General features: G+C 37.8%; 1 protein-coding gene across 1 annotated transcript in view; it reads right to left on the bottom strand.

The window, feature by feature from the left end:
- Positions 1-12,255: 12,255 nt before the first annotated feature.
- The window catches only part of DOCK1 (dedicator of cytokinesis 1), an 827,740-nt gene continuing 816,403 nt past the window's right edge, over positions 12,256-23,592 (bottom strand). The window contains exons 49-52 of the mRNA XM_053692513.1: positions 21,777-21,975; positions 20,207-20,354; positions 14,980-15,125; positions 12,256-12,971 (exon numbers count right to left, since the gene is read on the bottom strand). Coding sequence (XP_053548488.1) covers positions 12,876-12,971; positions 14,980-15,125; positions 20,207-20,354; positions 21,777-21,975 — 589 coding nt within the window. The 3' untranslated portion in view covers positions 12,256-12,875. The remainder of the gene's footprint in view (positions 12,972-14,979; positions 15,126-20,206; positions 20,355-21,776; positions 21,976-23,592) is intronic.

Here is a 23,592-nt window from a genome sequence, read left to right on the forward strand (position 1 = left end):
CTGTGACCAAAATTTCGGTGCATCCCTAATAACAGTGATATTATACTTCCTCACATTTACACTGTATCTGTAAAAATCATTGTTTTAAAGCACAAAGTACTGTACACCTTTTCTGACTATCTGAACAAAAAAAAGTCATTTTAATATATATACTTTATGCTAAACATACTGCATTCATTTTCACTTGTTATTGGAAGTATGCATCATTTGGGTTTACTAACTGGATATAAAACAACTGTTCAGCATATGGGCATATGGGCCTAATGCCACAATTAAACCATTCTATTCCACTACTTTCAAATGTTACAAAGATTTCGAGAAACCTCATGGTGTTAGTGTGAAGTAAAATTTCTATTGTATTTGGCTGTGTACCAACACTACCTCAGTGGATGTTTTTTATTTATATTAAAACATAAATTTTCCCCTTAAAGCAACAAATATTTGTTACAATGAAAAGGACTGTATTGTGAAGGGAGAATCAGAATTTGTACAATAAAACAGGTACATCATTATCTAGTCAAAACACTGGAATTTGTGTGGACAGGTGTATTAAAACATTTCAATAAATGCCAGATTACAAGTAGAGCGTTACTTAACGCTACCGCTCGAGCATTAACTGCGCTAAAAGTAAGCTTTTCGTGTGTCGGGTAGCACTAGTATTACAAGTTGAAAGTAAACAGTTTTTGCTCGCGCGGAAATAACCAAACTTAGAATAGTACACGCACAATAACCTATTCCCTCATTGAATTCAAGGGAGCAAAAAAAGTGGGAAAAAACACCCTATTCGAGAACAAACATGATTGCATATTCTCTAGAACGCTAACGCAACATGATTATATATAGGTATAGATATATGCAGATTAAAACATATTCCCCCTATGTGCAGAACATTGGAATGTGAAATATTTACAGTAAATACATAGTTAAAATATTTACTAAATATGAATATTGCAAAAATATGCTTTAACATGTTTTCATCTACTTAACTGCAAAGGTCTCCAATGCACTTATTTATATGTCTATATATGTGTACATATGTATTCATGTGTTTATATATGTCTGTAAATACATACATATATATATATATATATACACTAGGCCAGAGCTTTCCAAACTTTTCATGTTGGTGACACACTTTTTAGACCTAAATCATTTTGCTACACAGTAATTCAGTTGTACTAGCAAACAGGAGGTTAAACTAACTTGTTTTAGGAGATACGGACACATACATAAATTATATAATAACAAATTATATAATAACAAATTGTATTTACAAGTTTAAAAAAGTTTAATAACACCAATAGCTACTTACCATTTTAATGGGATGTATGAGGTTGATGGGATGAACACAATTTCTGAATATTTGGTGGAATATTAAAGACACTCGCATTTCATCATCAAGCATTTTTAAGCTTCCACTTCCTATCCATATATCAAGAGCAGGAGCAGCAATGCACTACTGGGAGCTAGCTGCAAAAAATCCAACATTTTGACTTCTGTTCAGCGTTTAAGCTGCTGCCCTCAGCGCTCTGTGAGTCCGACTTACTACTGCCTGCGCTGCAAACACACTGCTGTCCCACTCACTGAATACACGTGCAGTCACAAGCCGATTGAGGAGACTACACGTGCAGCCACGAGCCGATTGAGGAGACTACACGTGCAGTCACAAGCCGATTGAGGAGACTACACGTGCAGTCACGTGCCAATGTGCCGCCAATGGGAATAGTTTCAGTTCCCGCTAAGCTGCGCCAATAGGTTAAGATGATCTGTGACCCACTGGGTATCAATCACGTGTCAACCACATGATTTGCGTAGCAGGCAGACAAAAAGTCGGAAACCAAAAAAAAAAATGTAAAAAGAATTTGGAAAGCACTGTACTAGGCGAGAAGCCTGCCCAGAGGACAGTCTCTAAAAAAAAAAACTACAAACCCCAAAACTAAAATTAAACAAAATAAAAAATGTAAAATTACTTAAAAAAATAAACAAAGCTATCCAGAATAAAAAATGTAAACCTAAACTAATACCCCTATAAACCCCCCCAAAATAAAAACACCCCGTAAACTAATACTAAACAACCAATAGCCCTTAAAAGGGCTTATGTAGGGCATTGCCCTAAGTTTAACTGCTCTTTTACCTAAACAAATGACAAATTACCCACTAACAGTAAATGCCCCACGATAAAAAAAACTAAACTACCCATTGCCCCATAAGGGGCATTTGTATAAGCATTGCACTTAAAAAGGGCATTCACCTCTTTTACTGCCCTTAAAAGGGCAATCAGCTCTTTTCCAGCCCAAAAACCCTAATCTAAAAAAAAGCCACCCCAAAAAAAAGTAAAAAGCCTAAGACTAAGCCCCAAATAGGTACTCACTGTTCCTGAAGTCTGGCGACGGTCTTCTTCCAGGCGGCTCCATCATCTTCTATCTTCACCTGGAACGAAGGCGGCGCGGAGCGGAGCTGTCTTCCCCGACGCGTAGATCATCAGCGGTGATCCTCGACATTGTGGAGGCTCCTCTTTATCCAATGTCCGTCGTACACTGAAGATTGAATGCAAGGTACCGCATTCAATTTGGGGTACCTTGCATTCCTATTGGCTGTTTAAATCAACCAATAAGATTTCAGTAGCTCTCATCCTATTGGCTGATTTCAAAATTTCAGCCAATAGGAATGCAAGGTACCCCAATAAATATGGGGTACCTTGCATTTAATCTTCAGTGTGCCACGAACGATCGCATGAAGAGGAGCTCCATGCCGCTTTGGACTGCCGCCGCTGAGGACCGCTGCTGAGGATCCTTGCATCGAGGAAGCTCAGTTCCGCCTTCGCTCCAGATGAAGCTAGAAGATGATGGAGCTGCCTGGAAGAAAACCTTCTCCGCCGGACTTCAGGAACGGTGAGTGCCTATTTGGGGGTTAGACTAAGGATTTTTTTTTTTTTAAAGATTAGGGATTTAATGGGCTTTTAAAAGAGCTGAATGCCCTTACAAATTCCCTTTTAGGGGCAATGGGTAGTTTAGTTTTTTTTAGTGTTAGTTTTTTTAATTTTGGGGGTTTGGTGGGTGGGGATTTTTACAGTTGGGGGGGACTATAGGTTAATTAGGTTCATTGCGATGTGGGGATTTGTCGGTTTTGGGGTTAGTTTTATTGCGATGTGGGGGTTTGTTGGTTTAGGGGTTAATAGTATAATTAGTTGGCGTTATAGGGTTTGTCGGTTTAGGGGTTAATATTTTGTTAATACTTAGTACGGGCGATTATGTTTATTTTTTTCTTAATACTTTGTGTGGGTGGTTATTTTTATTTTTTTATTTTTTTTATACTTCGTGCGGGTGGTTAGTTTTATTTTTTTTATACTTTGTGCAGGCGTTTTTTTTTTTTTCTTAATACTTTGCACGGGCAGTTGCGTGTTTTTTTTTTATTTTTAAGGCTTTGTTTGCCTAAGCTGCATCTATGTGGATTTCGAAAATGGCAGGGTGGTGAAAGATACCACCTGCGGTGGATTCTTTCACCATCCTGCCATTTTCGGTATCCACCAGTATGCAGCTTTGCTGCATCCAGTTGGTTTCTTTTGGTTGCACGCGCAGCTAACATTCCTTTGAGGATGTGTGCGCAACTGGCGACATCGACAAATGTGTTAGAAACGTGATTATAGTATAAATACATTAATACATATGTACAAATATATAAATGTATATCTATACATACATATACATCTTTAGAGATGTATGTGTATGTATAGATATACGTCTATATATGTGTACATATGTATTTATAGGTCTGTAAATACATATATTTAGACAAGTATATGTATGTATCTCTATGTTAACCCCTTAACGACCAACGACATACAGGGTACCTCCTACAAAAAAAGGTTGTTAACGACCAAGGACGTACCCTGTACGTCGTTAGTGTTTCCAAGCGGTGGAAGCGGCCATCGATGGGAGGAAGTAGCCAGAGGGGAGCGGAATCGCGTGCGGGGCCACACGCACGTGGGCGGGTGGGAACGCTAGACTATGGCACAATTCATTTTTTAGATAAGGTGGGAGAGAGGACTGGGGAGGGTGGGAATTTTTAGCTAAAGGATCTGGGAGGGTGTGAGGGTTGGATATTAATGGGGGGCAGCTACACTACAGAAAATATTTAATAATTTTATTAAAATACCATATTTTATGGCAAACTGGGTACTGGCAGACAGCTGCCAGTACCCAAGATGGCACACAATAAGGTAGAGGGGGAGGGTTAGAGAGCTGTTTGGCGGGGGGATCAGGGAGGTTGGGGGCTAAGGGGGGATCCTACACAGCAGAATATCTTTAATAAAAAACAAAAAAAACCAACTTATTTTAGTACTGGCAGACTTTCTGCCAGTACTTAAGATGGAAGGGACAATTGTGGGGTGGGGGAGGGAAGAGAGCTGTTTGGGAGGGATCAGGGGGTGGGATGTGTCAGGCTGAGCTCTACACTAAAGCTAAAATTAACCCTGCAAGCTCCCTACAAGCTATGTAATTAACCCCTTCACTGCTGGGTATAATACAAGTGTGGTGCATAGCGGCATTTATCGGCCTTCTAATTACCAAAAAGCAACATTAAAGCCATATATGTCTGCTATTTCTGAACAAAGGGGATCCCAGAAAAGCATTTACAACCATTTGTGCCATAATTGAACAATCTGTTTGAAAATAATTTCAGTGAGAAACCAAAAGTTTGTGAAAAAGTTTGTGAAAAAGTGAACAATTTTTTTTTATTTGATCGCATTTGGTGGTCAAATGGTGGCATGAAATATACCAAAATGGTTCCAATCAGTGTTCCAATGAAACTATTGCTAATTTTGAGAAAAAAAAATGGTTTGGAAATAGCAAAGTGCTACTTGTATTTATTGCCCTATAACTTGCAAAAAAGCAAAGAACATGTAAACATTGGGTATTTCTAAACTCAGGACAAAATTTAGAAACTATTTAGCATGGGTGTTTTTTTGGTGGTTGTAGATGTGTAACCGATTTTGGGGGTCAAAGTTCCATTTTTTTCATCATATTTTATAAAATTTTTTATAGTAAATTATATGATATGATGAAAATAATGGTATCTTTAGAAAGTCCATTTAATGGCGAGAAAACTGTATATAATATGTGTGGGTACAGTAAATGAGTAAGAGGAAAATTACAGCTAAACAGAAACACAGCAGAAATGTAAAAATAGCCCTGGTCCAAAACGGTCAGAAAATGGAAGTGTGCTGTGGTCCTTAAGGGGTTAAAACCCTTTGCCTGCTTTTTTTTTTCTAACACCTAAGACCTCATATCTTTGAACCCTTATAACTTTTTTGAGCAATATTTTTTTTGTAATCATTTTTATTAGATAGTGTTATTATGAGTGTATCTGTACTTTGTAATGTATTTTTTCTGTTTTGTGAGAATTTTTTTATTGTTTTGTGAAGCAGTTAACCAGAGCTCTGAGGACGCACTAACCCGCACGTGTTAGCTTCAATTGCGCTTAAAGGGCCATGATACCCAAATGTTGAAACACTTGAAAGTGATGCAGGATGGCTATAAAAAGCTGACTAGAAACTATCACCTGAACATCTCTATGTAAAAAAGAAAGATATTTTACCTCAAAATGTCCTAAGTATTCCAACCCCATTGCAAAGGACTTTAAGCAGCAAATCAGTATGTCTGTCCCGGGACAGACAAGGGAGTGAGCCTCGTACACACTCCTGTAATTTCCATATTCAGTTTAAGGAAGTTTACTATGAAATCTCATGAGAGTTAAGTCAAATCTCATGAGATCACAGTAAAAGAGTTCATGGTCTCAGCACTGTTGATGCTGATTGGCTGCAGTTCCTTTCTTCATTTTTTTAAATTTATTTTTTACCTGCAGTTGGACAGCAGCTAAAGTATAACTTTTTACACAGGACTTACTCTGCTGAGCTGAGGAAATTGTGAGGTAAAATATCTTCCTTTTTTACATAAAAATGCTCAGGGGATATTTTCCTGTCAGCTTTTTACAGTTATACTGCATCAGTTTTAAGTGATTTAGCATATGAGTATTATGTCCCTTTAATTACGTTTTTGATTACGTTTACTTTCAACTTGTAATACGAGCTGAAAACCTGACGCGCAAGATCTTATACATATACATAAGATATTATACATAAATAGTGAAACAGACTAAAATTCAAACTTTGATAAATAAGATTGCACTATGTTGCTCAACGAACAATGTCATTGGTTGTACCATGTAACCTAGAAAACCCCAATTTAGACCTCTTGTCTCAGATCAAATATCTATAATTGGACATTTAGTTCTGCAAAAACAATTTATGCTTACCTGATAAATTTATTTCTCTTGTGGTGTATCCAGTCCACGGATCATCCATTACTTGTGGGATATTCTCTTTCCCAACAGGAAGTTGCAAGAGGATCACCCCCAGCAGAGCTGCTATATAGCTCCTCCCCTAACTGCCATATCCAGTCATTCGACCGAAACAAGCCGAGAAAGGAGAAACCATAGGGTGCAGTGGTGACTGTAGTTTAAAATATAGGACCTGCCTTAAAAGGACAGGGCGGGCCGTGGACTGGATACACCACAAGAGAAATAAATTTATCAGGTAAGCATAAATTATGTTTTCTCTTGTTAGGTGTATCCAGTCCACGGATCATCCATTACTTGTGGGATACCAATACCAAAGCTAAAGTACACGGATGAAGGGAGGGACAAGACAGGTACTTAAACGGAAGGGACCACTGCCTGTAGAACCTTTCTCCCAAAAATAGCCTCCGAAGAAGCAAAAGTATCAAATTTGTAAAATTTTGAAAAGGTATGAAGCGAAGACGAAGTCGCCGCTTTGCAAATCTGTTCAACAGAAGCCTAATTTTTAAAGGCCCAGGTGGAAGCCACAGCTCTAGTAGAATGAGCTGTAATCCTTTCAGGGGGCTGCTGTCCAGCAGTCTCATAGGCTAAGCGTATTATGCTCCGAAGCCAAAAAGAAAGAAAGGTTGCCGAAGCCTTTTGACCTCTCCTCTGTCCAGAGTAAACAACAAACAGGGAAGATGTTTGACGAAAATCTTTAGTCGCTTGTAAGTAAAACTTTAAAGCACGGACTACGTCCAAATTATGTAAAAGACGTTCCTTCTTTGAAGAAGGATTAGGACACAATGATGGAACAACAATCTCTTGATTGATATTCTTGTTGGAAACTACCTTAGGTAAAAACCCAGGTTTTGTACGCAGAACTACTTTATCTGTATGGAAAATCAGATAAGGAGAATCACATTGTAAAGCTGATACCAAGCCGAGCCAAGGAAATAGCTATCAAAAACAGAACTTTCCAAGATAAAAGTTTGATATCAATGGAATGAAGGGGTTCAAACGGAACTCCTTGAAGAACCTTAAGAACCAAGTTTAAGCTCCATGGAGGAGCAACAGGTTTAAACACAAGCTTAATTCTAACCAAAGCCTGACAAAATGCCTGGACGTCTGGAACCTCTGCCAGACGCTTGTGCAAAAGGATAGACAGAGCAGAAATCTGTCCCTTTAAAGAACTAGCTGATAATCCTTTATCCAAACCCTCTTGGAGAAAGGACAATATCCTAGGAATCCTAACCTTACTCCATGAGTAATTCTTGGATTCACACTAATGAAGATATTTGCGCCATATCTTATGGTAGATTTTCCTGGTTACAGGCTTTCGTGCCTGTATTAAGGTATCAATGACTGACTCGGAGAAGCCACGCCTTGATAAAATCAAGCGTTCAATCTCCAGGCAGTCAGTCTCAGAGAAATTAGATTTGGATGATTGAAAGGACCTTGTAGTAGAAGGTCTTGTCTCAGAGGCAGAGGCCAAGGTGGAAAGGATGACATGTCCACCAGGTCTGCATACCAGGTCCTGCGTGGCCACGCAGGCGCGATCAAGATCACTGATGCTCTCTCCTGTTTGATTTTGGTAATCAGTCGAGGGAGCAGAGGAAACGGTGGAAACACATAAGCCAGGTTGAAGAACCATGGTGCTGCTAGAGCATCTATCAGCGTCGCTTCTGGGTCCCTGGACCTGGATCCGTAACAAGGAAGCTTGGCGTTCTGGCGAGACGCCATAAGATCCAATTCTGGTGTGCCCCAATGATGAACCAATTGAGCAAACACCTCCGGATGGAGTTCCCACTCCCCCGGATGAAAAGTCTGACGACTTAGAAAATCCGCCTCCCAGTTCTCTACACCTGGGATATGGATCGCTGATAGATGGCAAGAGTGAGTCTCTGCCCAGCAAATTATCTTGGAGACTTCTAACATCGCTAGGGAGCTCCTGGTTCCCCCTTGATGGTTGATGTAAGCCACAGTCGTGATGTTGTCCGACTGAAATCTGATGAACCTCAGGGTTGCTAACTGAGGCCAAGCTAGAAGAGCATTGAATATTGCTCTTCAATCCAGAATATTTATTGGGAGGAGTTTCTCCTCCTGAGTCCACGATTCCTCAGGGAATTCCAGACTGCACCCCAACCTAGAAGGCTGGCATCTGTTGTTACAATTGTCCAATCTGGCCTGCGAAAGGTCATACCTTTGGACAGATGGACCCGAGATAGCCACCAGAGAAGAGAATCTCTGGTCTCTTGATCCAGATTTAGCAGAGGGGACAAATCTGTGTAATCCCCATTCCACTGACTGAGCATGCATAATTGCAGCGGTCTGAGATGTAGGCGCGCAAATGGCACTATGTCCATCGCCGCTACCATTAAGCCGATCACTTCCATGCACTGAGCCACCGAAGGGCGCGGAATGTAGTGAAGAACACGGCAGGAATTTAGAAGCTTTGATAACCTGGACTCCGTCAGGTAAATTTTCATTTCTACAGAATCTATCAGAGTTCCTAGGAAGGAAACCCTTGTGAGGGGTGATAGAGAACTCTTTCCCTCGTTCACTTTCCACCCATGCGACCTCAGAAATGCGAACACTATGTCCGTATGAGATTTGGCAATTTGGAAGTTTGACGCCTGTATCAGGATGTCGTCTAGATAAGGGGCCACTGCTATGCCCCGTGGTCTTAGGACCGCCAGAAGAGACCCCAGAACCTTTGTAAAAATTCTTGGGGCTGTAGCTGACCCGAAGGGAAGAGCCACAAACTGGTAATGCCTGTCTAGAAAGGCAAACCTTAGGAACCGATGATTATCTTTGTGAATCGGTATGTGAAGGTAAGCATCCTTCAAATCCACTGTGGTCATGTACTGACCCTCCTGGATCATACGTAGGATTGTCCGAATAGTTTCCATTTTGAACGATGGAACTCTGAGGAATTTGTTTAAGATCTTTAGATCCAAAATTGGTCTGAAGTTTCCCTCTTTTTTGGGAACCACAAACAGATTTGAATAAAATCCCTGTCCTTGTTCCATCTGTGGAACTGGATGGATCACTCCCATTATTAGGAGGTCTTGCACACAGCGTAAGAATGCCTCTTTCTTTATCTGGTTTACAGATAATCTCGAAAGGTGAAATCTCCCTTGTGGGGGGGAAGCTTTGAAGTCCAGAAGATATCCCTGAGATATGATCTCCAACGCCCAGGGATCCTGAACATCTCTTGCCCACGCCTGGGCGAAGAGAGAAAGTCTGCCCCCTACTAGATCCGTTGCCGGATAGGGGGCCGTTCCTTCATGCTGTCTTAGAGGCAGCAGCAGGCTTTCTGGCCTGCTTGCCTTTGCTCCAGGCCTGGTTAGATTTCCAGGCCGGCTTGGATTGCTCAAAAGTTCCCTCTTGTTTTGTAGCAGAGGAAGTTGATGCTGCACCTGCCTTGAGGTTTCGAAAGGCACGAAAATTAGACTGTTTGGCCCTTGATTTGGCCCTGTCCTGAGGAAGGGTATGACCCTTACCTCCAGTAATGTCAGCAATAATTTCCTTCAAACCAGGCCCAAATAGGGTCTGCCCCTTGAAGGGAATGTTAAGAAATTTAGACTTTGAAGTCACGTCAGCTGACCAAGATTTAAGCCATAGCGCACTACGCGCCTGGATGGCGAATCCAGAATTCTTAGCCGTTAGTTTAGTCAAATGAACAATGGCATCAGAAACAAATGAATTAGCTTGCTTAAGTTTTCTAAGCTTGTCAAGTATTTCAGTCAATGGAGTAGCTGTCTGAAAGGCCTCTTCCAAAGACTCAAAGCAGAACACCGCAGCAGCAGTGACAGGAGCAATGCATGCAAGGGGCTGCAGGATAAAACCTTGTTGAATAAACATTTTCTTAAGGTAACCTTCTAATTTTTTATCCATTGGATCTGAAAAAGCACAACTGTCCTCGACAGGGATAGTGGTAAGCTTTGCTAAAGTAGAAACTGCTCCCTCCACCTTAGGGACCGTCTGCCATAAGTCCCGTGTGGTGACGTCTATTGGAAACATTTTTCTAAAAATAGGAGGGGGGGAAAACGGCACACCGGGTCTGTCCCACTCCTTAGTAATAATTTCTGTAAACCTTTTAGGTATTGGAAAAAACGTCAGTACACACCGGCACTGCGTAGTATTTATCCAGTCTACACATTTTGTCTGGCACTGCAATTGTGTCACAGTCATTCAGAGCAGCTAAAACCTCTCCAAGCAACACCCGGAGGTTCTCAAGCTTAAATTTAAAAGTAGACATATCTGAATCAGGTTTCCCCGAGTCAGAGACGTCACCCACAGACTGAAGCTCTTCCTCAGCTTTTGCATATTGTGACGCAGTATCAGACATGGGCCTTAAAACATCTGCGCACTCTGTATTACGTCTAACCCCAGAGCTATCGCGCTTTCCTCTGAATTCAGGCAGTCTGGCTAATACCGCTGACAGGGTATTATCCATGATTGCCGCCATGTCCTGCAAAGTAATCGCTATGGGCGTCTTTGATGTACTTGGCGCCATTTTAGCATGAGTCCCTTGAGCGGCAGTCAAAGGGTCCGAAACGTGGGGAGAGTTAGTCGGCATAACTTCCCCCTCGTCAGAATCCTCTGGTGATAATTCTTTTAAAGATAACAGCTGATCTTTATTGTTTAAAGTGAAATCAATACATTTAGTACACATTCTCCTATGGGGTTCCACCATGGCTTTTAAACATAATGAAGAAGGAGTTTCCTCTATGTCAGACATGTTTATACAGACTAGCATTATAAAAAAAAACGTTACTGTGCCTTTAAGAGAAACAAATTTTGCCAAAATTTGAAATAACAGTGAAAAAAGGCAGTTAAACTAACAAAATGTTTACAGTGTATGTAACAAGTTAGCAGAGCATTGCACCCACTTGCAAATGGATGATTAACCCCTTAATACAAAAAACAGATTAACAAAACGAAAAATATGTTTTTTAAACAGTCATAACAACTGCCACAGCTCCTACTTTTGAAGCCTTTTGAGCCCTTCAGAGATGTCCTATAGCATGCAGGGGACTGATGAGGGAAGCTGAATGTCACAGTTTGTAATTTTAACTGCACCAACTGTAACTTTTATACTATAACAGTGGAAAGCCTCAGGAAACTGTTTCTAGGCAAAAATAAAGCCAGCCATGTGGAAAAAACTAGGCCCCAATAAGTTTTATCACCAAAGCATATATAAAAACGATTAAACATGCCAGCAAACGTTTTATATTGCACATTAATCAGAGTATATACATCTGATAACAAGCCTGTTACTAGTCGCTATTAAATCACTGTATTTAGGCTTTAACTTACATTAATCCAGTATCAGCAGCATTTTCTAGCAAATTCCATCCCTAGAAAAACTTAACTGCACATACCTTATTGCAGGATACCCTGCACGCCATTCTCCCTCTGAAGTTACCTCACTCCTCAGACATATGTGAGAACGGCAGTGGATCTTAGTTACTTCTGCTAAGATCATAGAAAAACGCAAGCAGATTCTTCTTCTAAATGCTGCCTGAGATAAAATAGTACACTCCGGTACCATTTAAAAACAATAAACTTTTGATTGAAGAAAAAACTAACTATATTTTACCACTTTCCTCTAACTACCTCCAGCTATGTTAAGAGCTTGCAAGAGAATGACTGGGTATGGCAGTTAGGGGAGGAGCTATATAGCAGCTCTGCTGTGGGTGATCCTCTTGCAACTTCCTGTTGGGAAGGAGAATATCCCACAAGTAATGGATGATCCGTGGACTGGATACACCTAACAAGAGAAATGGATTTTAAAGACTATTTGGAAAACACGTAACACACAAACATAAAAAAATGTTAGGTTTCAGTGGTTAGTATAACCTAAATTTATTAAAAAAAATACTCCACACATAAAAAGGTATGATGATATTTCAATTTCTTTTGAAAACATCTTTTTAATTTTTTTAGTAAATGATATATAACAACATCTACATGGTGATTATAAAATGGAATGACAAGGAATACAGTTGTAGCTAATGATCACCAATATTATAACTCTTAAGATGAATCTATACACGATTACGATAATTGGTTTACAGAGTACAAGACTGCTGAAATATTAACAAGTTTATATGTGTTCAGCAGTTGTTGCTAGCAGAAAATACTTGTGAATTTAAGTGGATCATGAAAAGCTCTGGTAAGATAAAAGCAGGTATCATAAAAAATTAAAACTTCCTAAAATTAAAAAACATCATATATACAAATTTCTGTACAAGATGATGGCACAGTGAAGAGCAGACTTTTAGTAAAACCACCAATATTGTTATGGAGATTTTTTCATCTAGATGTATCTCTCAGAAATCCTGATGATTTTTAGTATTATCCTAAATAAATTAGTATCCACAACTCAGTAGCTAACCAGACATTTGTTTTACAGTTGGTTAATCTAAACTATTTTCTTTTTTCTATGATTGCACTAGAGGGATGACACTGCAGGCCCAAATGAGGTACATTCTCTAATAACAAGCTTTGCATTTGGTGAATCACATGCCGGTTTACTGCATAATTCCAGAATCCACTGACGTCTGTTTCTTCGTAGTCTTTGGAGGAGGAGGAGGTGGTGTTTTACTTGGCAAGGGAGGTGGCAGATGCTAGACAAAAAAATGTAAAGAACATGACAAATCATATGTTTATTAGAAAACAATACATTTTCTACTACAGCTACTTGAGAGGTAGATGAATACATCAAACTATAAATTACCCCAACTTAATTATATTTAATTGAAAATGTGTAAAACCTGCATTGCCGATAGCAATATTTTCTTGTAGTTACTGATGAATATTAGTAGCTGCTTATTAAAAAAACTGAATACAAACATTGAAATAAAACCATAATCCCATACACAGAGTTATACTTTCAATTTAAAATAGTGTTGTTTAAATTAAGTAGTGGTAAACACACTAGGGTTAGACAAAGCCATGGGGCATACTTATAAGAGGTCCCTGAGAACATAGGTGTTGGTGAAATGATAAGCCCTAAACTTGATGTTATCTTAAATTCTGTGCACTTTTTTTCACAGGTTTTCATAGAACAAGGGACACCTGCACAAGGTGACATACAAAAAAACAACACTGTTTGCATACACTATTCATTGCTGATTCTGGGCTATCCCGCAAGACGATTTATATTAAAAGATGATCACGTATTTGGGTAGTAGTTCTTAAGTCTCCACACCTCTGTTATAGAAGATACTTACTATAAATTGCAAAAACAATCTACACTTACAAACGTCACTGTAGTATATTAAACTGTATCACCTGGGAACAAACTTTTTTTTATTAACATACAAGAAAGGTCAATGACAAAATAAAATGCATCAACATGGTGACAACCTGCAACCTAGAGGGGACTACTGACCCCTTCTTCCTTCTCAGATGAAAGTTCAGTTCACCTCTAAGTTAAAGAAAGCAGGAGACAAGGACTATGTTACAGCTCCCCAACTGCTGCAAGTGACCATCAGTTGTAAGTGGTGGGGTGGGCTCTGGAACAGCCCCACCCACCTTCAGTGAAAAAATGCCTCTGTCCCGCACACTTCCTCATGGTTTGTGACATCACTTACAGTGTGGTGATGTCATAACACACGTGAGTACGGGTCAAACTGGGAATAAGGAGAGCCCACTGGTAACTCCTCATTCTCCAACCCCTGGGGCACACAGTGTCATTCTTTGTACACTGCCTGGAATGTGGAGTATGACAAGGTCTCTTTCTCTGCATTCAAGGTGTTAATACAGTAAGTGACCTAAATAACGTTTACACGCACTTTCTTGCCGCTTCACTTCTTACTTAACTAAAAATCCTTCCTAATTAAGATTCACTAAGAATACAATGCTTCAGTTCATATGTAATCCTACACAGCTGATTCATTAAAGCCATGAAAAACGTTTTTAAAATTGTGAGTCAGTTCAAAACGGCAATATTACGCTTAGCAATGTGCCTCATTGCAGGGGTCTTAAGGAATCATTCATTCAATTATTTGTCTAAAATGAAATAAAAATGTATGGGCATTTACTATATATTCTCACAGTTTAGTGAATTATTAAGTAACGTAAAATAACAGATTTTTGCACAATCATTTAGTCCAGTAAAAGCGTCTGAATGCTGCAGTTCAATAGATCATATATAGTTTCTATGTTTTGTTTTAGATAAGCTATGTCTTGCCAGCTCACATCAGAATGTATTCTAAGCAAATTCACTGACTCGCACACACCTCAGGGGAGATGCGAAGCTTATGTAAAAGCACATCTGCAACGTAGCAGCAATCTGTCCTTTCAGCGTTAGCTTACTACGTTTTGTTAGTGTAGTAACTAATAAAGTAATGTACATGCTCATTATGAAAGCAATATTAGAAAGGAGACCACCTGCTTATTTAATGTTAAACTTACACATTTATCATAGATGCAAAGGGCTATTAATATAATTTTAATACAGCTGTATTTGAGGAGCGCTGAAGAATCCTAATTGGCAATGAAACGCCTACAGTTTAAAACCCAATTCATTTTTAACCCTCATGTTACATACTGAAAGTTAAATGCCACCTCTCTCTTGGGACCAATATATAACTGAACGGCAGCCATATGAAACAAGCTGTATAACCTTACCCGCTGTGGTGGGGGTGGAGGTGTAGCAGGATGAATGAATTCTTGATAGTCCATGACATTGCCATAGTCTGCCGTATTGCCTTTGACTGGCAGTGGAGGGGGAGTATCAATAGATTCAGCAGCAGTAACGCCATTCAGTTCTATGTCTGAAAAAGCAAAATACTAGGTCATGTGTATAAAGGAATATATAAAATCTGTATAAATATACATTCTGAGTATATAAAGAGATTTCATTATTGCATGATTTAGTCATTTAAATATTGATATATTACAACACATCATTAAAATGTGTTCTTTATTAACAAAATTATTATTATTTAAAGGGACATTGCAGAAAAATAAATGATGATATAGAACAAGTGTACCAAGTACATCTGTAAATGGTGACCAGTAGATAACAAGACTGTGTGATTTCTATAGCAATAGTATGGGATGCAGTTAAAAGAAAGTATATTCTTTACTACTATAGTGGCCTTGATTAAAAAAATGGTAACTCAGCACAAGAATATTAGTCCCTGAGTTAAATGAAGATTAATTTGGTGAACAAACAAAAAAGATGACCCCCTCTCAGTAAAGTATAATACAGAGAATTTCATTTTTGTTTTCTTTTTTGTTAAACCCTAACATTAAAGGGACATAAAGCACTAAGATGATAATATAAAATGTTTAGTAAAAAATAAAAACTTGGCAGTATACTTTCATTATTTTATTCTGAAAAATGTGGCTTTTCAATTCCTGTTAAATGTGAGAATGCAGACTCCATATTCCCAACAGTCATTGGTTATAAACTCTAGTGACCCATTTATAACTTTCCCTAATTGGCCTCAGGTGAGAAGGAAATCTAGGTTAAAGCCTGGTAATGTCTACCGTTTTATGGCCACTTTATGTCTGCCTATTATTCTCAAACTTTGCTTAATATACATCATTCTATTTGTCATTTATTAAAGTGATGGCAAATCCTAGTGTTTGTGAAACTCTAGGATTTACCAGTGATATAAATGAAGTGGATTTTCAATCATGAAGTATAAAATACTTCATGCTGAAAGTTCCTTTACTTGCCTGTAGTGTATGCCGCGCTGACCGCCTCAGGCCGCCAACGGCAGAATGCTATTTTATCGATGAGGTGATGATAGCCAATAGCGTGCCAGCCATACAGCATAATGCCAACTGGTCCGCTAGGCTATTGGCTAAGATGTGGATACATGACCTCAATGAAAAAATAGCATTCTGCCATGGGCGGCCTGAGTCGCTCAGTGCGGAATATGCTGCAGGTAAATATTTTATACTTCATGACTGAAAGTGCCCTTTAGTTGTAGCACTGGTAAATCCTAGCATTTCAAAAAAGCTAGGATTCACCATCACTTTAAGTGTTTAATGTCCGTTTCAAAAAGTGTTAATTGTTGTGAAAAAGAGAAAGGGAAAATCAAATGACTTAGGACCACCCTTGTGAATACTTGCGTATAATTGCATTCTGAGGCTATGGTGTAGCAGTTCTATATGCCTATTTTGTAAAAGGACACAGCACTAAGTCACTTTTGGTTTTTTTACCTAATAATAAAGCTAAACACATTTTTAACATATAGGGCTCCATTCACAAAGAGATGAATTGCAGGTGAATAGTAGGCGACTTGATATCCAGGGCAAGAGGGGCACCTGCCCAGGGCCCCATGCTTTGGGGGGACCCGCACTTTCAGGGGTGAGGGTATGAGAAGGTGCAATGTATATCCTGTATTTTGTTTATGAAGAAGTGTTTATGGTATCAGGAAGTGTAATATATACTGGTATTCTTTATATAGGTAACACTAAATGTTGGGGAAAGGCATACAAGGTGGAGGGGAATAAGAGTGCTGGGCTGCGGGGCCCCGCAAATTTGTCTTGCCCAGCACCCCACAAATGTTAAAAAGTGTCCCTGTTGAAATATTTAATTTATTTTTATTAAGGACCAAACCGAGTGGATAATTCCTGTTGAAGATCTGAGTTAGCCCTCCACAATGCAACATTCAATTCATCTGCAATTAGCCTATTTTAGGTGACCTGTACACAGCATTAAAGGGACACTCAATCAAAATTAAACTTTCATTATTCAGAGAGAGCATGCCATTTTAAACAGCTTTCAAATTTACTTCCATTAACTAAATGTGCACAGTCTTTTTATATTTAAACTTTTTGAGTCACCAGCTCCTACTGAGCATGTGCAAGAATAAGTGTATGCATTTGTGAATGGCTGATGGCTGTCACATGGTACGTGTATGCATTTGTGATTGGCTGATAGCTGTCACATGGTACAGGGGGAGTGGAAAAAAGACATAACTTTTAAAATTGTCAAAATCTACTACTCATTTGAAATTCAGACTAAGTACTATTGCATTGTCTTGTTAACTTGCATTTGTTGATTATGCAAATCTACTGTGTTGACTGGTCCTCTTCTTGCAGGATATACTCAATTGGTCCTTCATAATACATAATTAATGACAGGCATTTTAATGAATAGAAGCCATTGTGTCTTTTCCTATTTTAATGATCCGTCACTTGGTATATAGTGATATTCTTGTAACTACCTTGATTCATAAAAAAATATTAATTTGAAGAAATGTCATATATATTTATAAGTAACCTTTCGGCAATAGATTTACATTTGAGCTGTACATACATACACACACATATATATATATATTTATTTATTTTACTCTTAACTGTTATTCCACTTACACAAGGACCAGAAGAAATTTGCAGTACTATTGACTATCAGCTCTAATCAAAAGGACAGTAGGCACACTTTAATATTGTAATATTAGATGTTTAATTATGCATTGCAATATACTTTCATTATTTATTATGCCCCCTTTCCATGTAATTTGTGGATTTTCTAGTCCTGAAATATCACATGGCAGGCTTGTCACATATCTCTCCCTAATTTGCATTTTTTTGTCCTTTCATTTTTGCTGAAGATGAACAATGGAGATTTTATTAACACAATAATTCTGCGTGCAAACGTTCTCACAAACAGAACCTGTCCGCATGCCTCTGGAGCAGCATCGGCTGCCAGAATTGAAGATTGCCCAATTAGTTGCTTGTGCAACTCCTCCCCTGCTCTTGCACAACCAACTGTGCGAAAGCAGACCAATTGCTCAGAGCATATAAGTTATCCCGGACTAATGAGTGATGTCTGCAAACTCTAAAGTTGCGGACACGTAAAGAAGCAATGGTCGTACAACTGTGCATAAGCAAACCTGCATCTAAATGGCCCCTACACAGATTAAACAATTTTATAAATGGGGCCAATGACAGTGGCAAGCCCTTTTATCTATGGACTTAAGATGAGATTTGCTCCTCCAAATAAAGACATTGGTGGGTGGCGTTTAAAGGGATAGTCATGACAAAATTCAAGTAGACTGTCCGTTTAAATGGCCATTATAGCCCAAAAATGTCATTCTCTAATATAATGTAATGTATTTTTGAATAATATGTATCAACTGATTCATATTTTACTACTTTGTAACTAATGATCAAATTCAATCAGTTGGTGTTGGTGGGCTTTTAGATCTTACTCTGTCCATCTGTCTGTCTTTGCTCTGTAATCTACTCATGTAATTATAAGTGCCCTAACACAGTTTTATTTTAAATTAAACTTCCTCACAGGAAACGTAATGTGAAAAGTAACCAAGTTAGGGCAATTTTTAAAAATATTAATTTTAACTCAAAGCAAACATAAAAAGAAACAGATTATGTAAAAAAAAAAAAATACAGCAAGCCACTGCCCTCAGGGAAATAAGAGAACTGATGTTTGCAACTTAGGTTGCATTCGCCTCTTCTGAGCATGGGCAAATCTAAATCCCTGTTTTTCTAATAAACCAGCTCATGTTACTCTAGAGGTTTTATGATATCACGCTAGATAAGCCTTCCCGTAGAGACACCAGCCCCCTTGTACAGCTTTGACAGGAAGTAATGGACACTGCACAAATTAAATTTAACAAAGAAACAAAAAGGTAAAATCCTTTTAAAATGATGATAATACATATATGCAATAATTTCTATTAAAGGAATATTAAAGAGACAGTAAAGTCATAAATAGACATTCATGATTTAGACAGAGCATAACATTTTAAACAACTTTCCAATTTACTTCTATTATTTCATTTGGTTACTTCTCTTGTTATGCTTTGCTGAAAGGTTTATCTAGGTAAGCTCAGGAGCAGCAAAGAACCTAGGTTCTAGCAGCTGATTGGTGGCTGCATATATATATATATATATATATATACAGACTGTCATTGGCTCACCCATGTGTTCAGTTAGAAATCATTAGTGCATTGCTTCTCCTTCACCAAATGATACCAAGAGAATGAAGCAAATTTGATAATAGAAGTAAACTGGAAAGTTGTTTAAAATGGTATGTTCTACCTAAATCATCATGAAAAAAAATATTTTGGGGTTTCATGTCCCTTTAAGTATAAGCAATTTTTTTTAGTGTTTTTTATTAAAACAATGAAACATACTGTTTTATATCCCTATAAGTTTTGCTAATGCACATTTTTTCTAATCAGTAGAGACCATTTCCTAAAGCGCTAATTTGCAATTCTGTATATGCATTTTCTTCTGTGGCTTAGCACTGTGTGAACAGTTAATCTGATTGGTCTAACTGTGCAGATACAAATTTCCCTTAAAGGGACAGTCAACACCAGATTTTTGTTGTTTAAAAAGATAGATAATCCCTTTATTACCCATTCCCCAGTTTTGCATAACCAACACAGTTATAATAATTACACGTTTTGCCTCTGTAATTACCTTGTATCTAAGCCTCTGCAGACTGCCCACTTATTTCAGTTAATTTGACAGACTTGCAGTTTAGCCAATCAGTGCTCACTCAACGGTAAATTCACGTGCGTGAGCTCAATGTTATCTATGAGCTAATGCCCTCTAGTGGTGAAAAACTGTCAAAATGCTTTCAGATGAGAGGCGGCCTTCAAGGTCTAAGAAATTAGCATATGAACCTCCTAGGTTTAGCTTTCAACTAAGAATACCAAAAGAACAAAGCAAAATTGGTGATAAAAGTAAATTGGAAAGTTGTTTAAAATTACATGCCCTATTTGAATCATGAAAGTTTTATTGGACTTGACTGTCCCTTTAACAAACCTCTACAACAAATGCAAAATAGAAGAGTTGGCTACCAATCGAGAGAGAAAAAAGCCTAGGATCTAACTAACTGTAAACATGTAAAGTTAATACTTACTTGATGACAGGCTAAATGTCAGCTTAGCTCTTGGGGTAATTGGTGGAGGTTGCTGTGAAGTAGCTTGACTCGGAGATACGGAAAATCTTCTTTCTCCAGCAACACTGAGAACTTGACTCTTTGGCCTCTGTGGTCTTAATGGGCTTATCTGTAATTTGAACATTTACCCTTTACATTTTATTTCTAATAAAGAAATGCCATTTAGTGATTGATGGGTCAGTTGTCACTTGAAACGTTTTCTGTGACATTGTTTTATATCTCATGTTCCATCCACACTTTAAATTGAATTTAGACTTGAGCAAAGTCGCTCAAGTCATAGGATAGAATTTAAAAAATGAATGAGACTTTCATTCATCAAATGTGTAGTATATAGTTATCTTCTGAGATTTTTACCTTGTAATGCTATAAGGATAAGCGCCGTTCCTCCGCCCGCCATATTCATCAATTGATTGACAGATGACAAATCTATAATCCACTAATTATTGTTCCCCCCGGGGCGTTCAGCCACAAACGTCACGGCCCGGGGGGGGGGGGGGGAGAAACAACTATTAGTGGATTGCAAATTTGTCATCTGTCAATAAATTGATTGACAAGGTAAATTTTTTATAAGATAACTATATACTACACATTTGATGAATGAAAGTCTCATTCATTTTTTAAATTCTATCCTATGACTTGAGCGACTATGCTCAAGTTTACATTCACTTTAAATCTCTATTTCTACATGTGTTAGCAAATTCTTTTAAAAATATAGTTCTGTATATGAGTATTTTGTAAACCAGGAAGTATGGACATCATGAAGGAGGTGCATGGTGACATTCTAATGTGCTTTAAAACCTTAGCTAATTGTAATAATACCTAACAACAACAACAACAAGAATTCAACACAACTACTACTTTTTTATAGCATTAATTTGCAAGGGCACAAGGGTGTAGAGTATATGGATGAATTACAAATGCATCATAACAAGCACTCTCTGTTGTTCATATTACACAGATCAAATGTTTTACTACTATTAAAGTTAAAGAAATGTAAAGGACATAGGCGACAACTCATGGAGTGCAATAAATAGATCACATCATTAAAGGGATATTAAATGTATTATTTCCCTTTAGTGCCCATTAGTGAGGGTGTTTGCAGAATGTATTACATTTTTTAAATAAATAAAATTGTCCTAAATAAACATTTTTTAATGCGGGTAGGGCATGTCCTTGTTTACCAAGAGAGCTCCTGGAGTTGCCCTTATCCCCCTGTGCCCTGATATCTGTTTTTAGGGATAAATTGTGCACAAACATACATTTCCTGTTGTTATTAATATCAATTTAAACCACTGTAACCTTTTTAATGCAAAATAAAATATTTAAATATATAGTGTTACTACTCTTTTATATGTACGACAAAGTTTTGTTTGAGATTAATGCCCTTTAAAAAAATGCTTTTGTAGCTTTTAATAGCAACTATAATCTGCTAAAAAAAAATCAAACAAAACAGATCAAATATATTATATGAGTTAATGTAAAGGTAATGTAACTTATTTTATTATAAAAATAAGATCTAGACTTTAATTACCGTTTCTGATAGAATAACTGCTTCAGATTGTGGCAATGAAATCTCAGTAGTTTTAAATTCTTTATCAAAAATCTCTTGGTGCTTGCTATTCCTTTTCTCTTTCTTTTTTTCTTTTTTCTCCTTATCCAGATCATCTCTGTCCAATTTATCTTGAGACCTAGAATGCATCTTCTTTGGCAAAAGTGGTTCAAGAACAAACCTGAAAGAGACATTGATCACGTCAGTAAAAAATGTGATATTTTTTTCAAGAGACAAACATGAACCTAGTTAATCCTTATGGGTTACCGTCAAATCATATAATGGATAATAGCAATAATATTTGCTGTACTTATTCTTTTGTGAAATATTTGTCTACACAGTTTTGAGGGATCACTCAAAGTCAATATTTTCTTATATTGAACAAAGATGTTTATTTGAAAATGTTTCACATATTTATTTTTGTAAGTGTTGTGTGTACTTTGAGAAAAACTATTTATTTATTTTTATATATATATATATATATATATATATATATATATATTAGGATATACGAACACACACTCTATCACAAAAATCTGTGCTTGGTATGAGATACAAGATGTTTAATAATTAAAACATAAGGTATATGAAAAACCACTCATTTTCAATGAGAAGAAAATCCAATAATAAGCAAATTAAACATTTTAATAATCAGATTTGGCTAAAAACTAGTAAAAGAAATGTCTACATTGAACTTCAAAACGGTAAAGGCAGACTTGCACTATAAAGTCTTAAAGGGAATGCAAATACCTTAAGAATTTATAAACTGTTGTATTTAAAAGCAAATTGCAATATACTTTTATTATGGATTTTGGCCCCTTTTCCAGTAACTTAAGTTCCCTTTTCTCACAGCTAAAGCAGCACATGGCAGGCTTTACAAACCTAACCCTGCTACATAACTGTAATTAATTGGCTTCAGCAAAGATGATATGAGCCAAGGAACTGCAAAACAGTGAAGATTTTAGTAACATAAAGGTTAGCCTGGTTTACTCCAGTAAGTCCTGATTAGCGCTTCCAAATCAGTGTTTTTCAACCAGTGTGCCGTGAGAGATCCTCAGGTGTGCCGCGGCAGACTGACAACAGTGTGACATATTTTTTAAACTTTGCTTGTTTTTTACTCCCAGTGCAGGGGTAGTTTGTAGGAGGCATGGCATAACAGCACAATACATACACTATGTGTGTGTGTGTGTTTGTATGTGTATATATATATGCTGTATTAGGCTACAATGTGTGATTTTTTTTAAATTTTGGGATGGTGGTGTGCCACAGGATTTTTTTATGTAAAAAAGTGTGCCACGGCAAAAAAAAGGTTAAAAATCACTGTTCCAAATAAGCACATTGGTGGGTGGAGTTTGGATTTTGAAAAACAATTGCAACAAAAAAAAGTGATAATAAGTAAATCCATTCTTTAACTAACAAGTGAAAAAAAACAGAATTTATGCTTACCTGATAAATTACTTTCTCTTGTGGTGTATCCAGTCAACGGATTCATCCTTTACTTGTGGGATATTCTCCTTCCTAACAGGAAGTGGCAAAGAGAGCACACAGCAGAGCTGTCCATATAGCTCCCCCTCTAGCTCCACCCCCCAGTTATTCGACCGGAGGTTAGGAAGAAAAAGGAGAAACCATAGGGTGCAGTGGTGACTGTAGTTTAAACAAAAAAAATCTACCTAACTTAATAGCCAGGGCGGGCCGTGGACTGGATACACCACAAGAGAAAGTAATTTATCAGGTAAGCATAAATTCTGTTTTCTCTTGTAAGGTGTATCCAGTCCACTGATTCATCCTTTACTTGTGG

Source organism: Bombina bombina, chromosome 9 (assembly GCF_027579735.1).
Source record: "Bombina bombina isolate aBomBom1 chromosome 9, aBomBom1.pri, whole genome shotgun sequence".
NCBI lineage: Eukaryota > Metazoa > Chordata > Amphibia > Anura > Bombinatoridae > Bombina > Bombina bombina.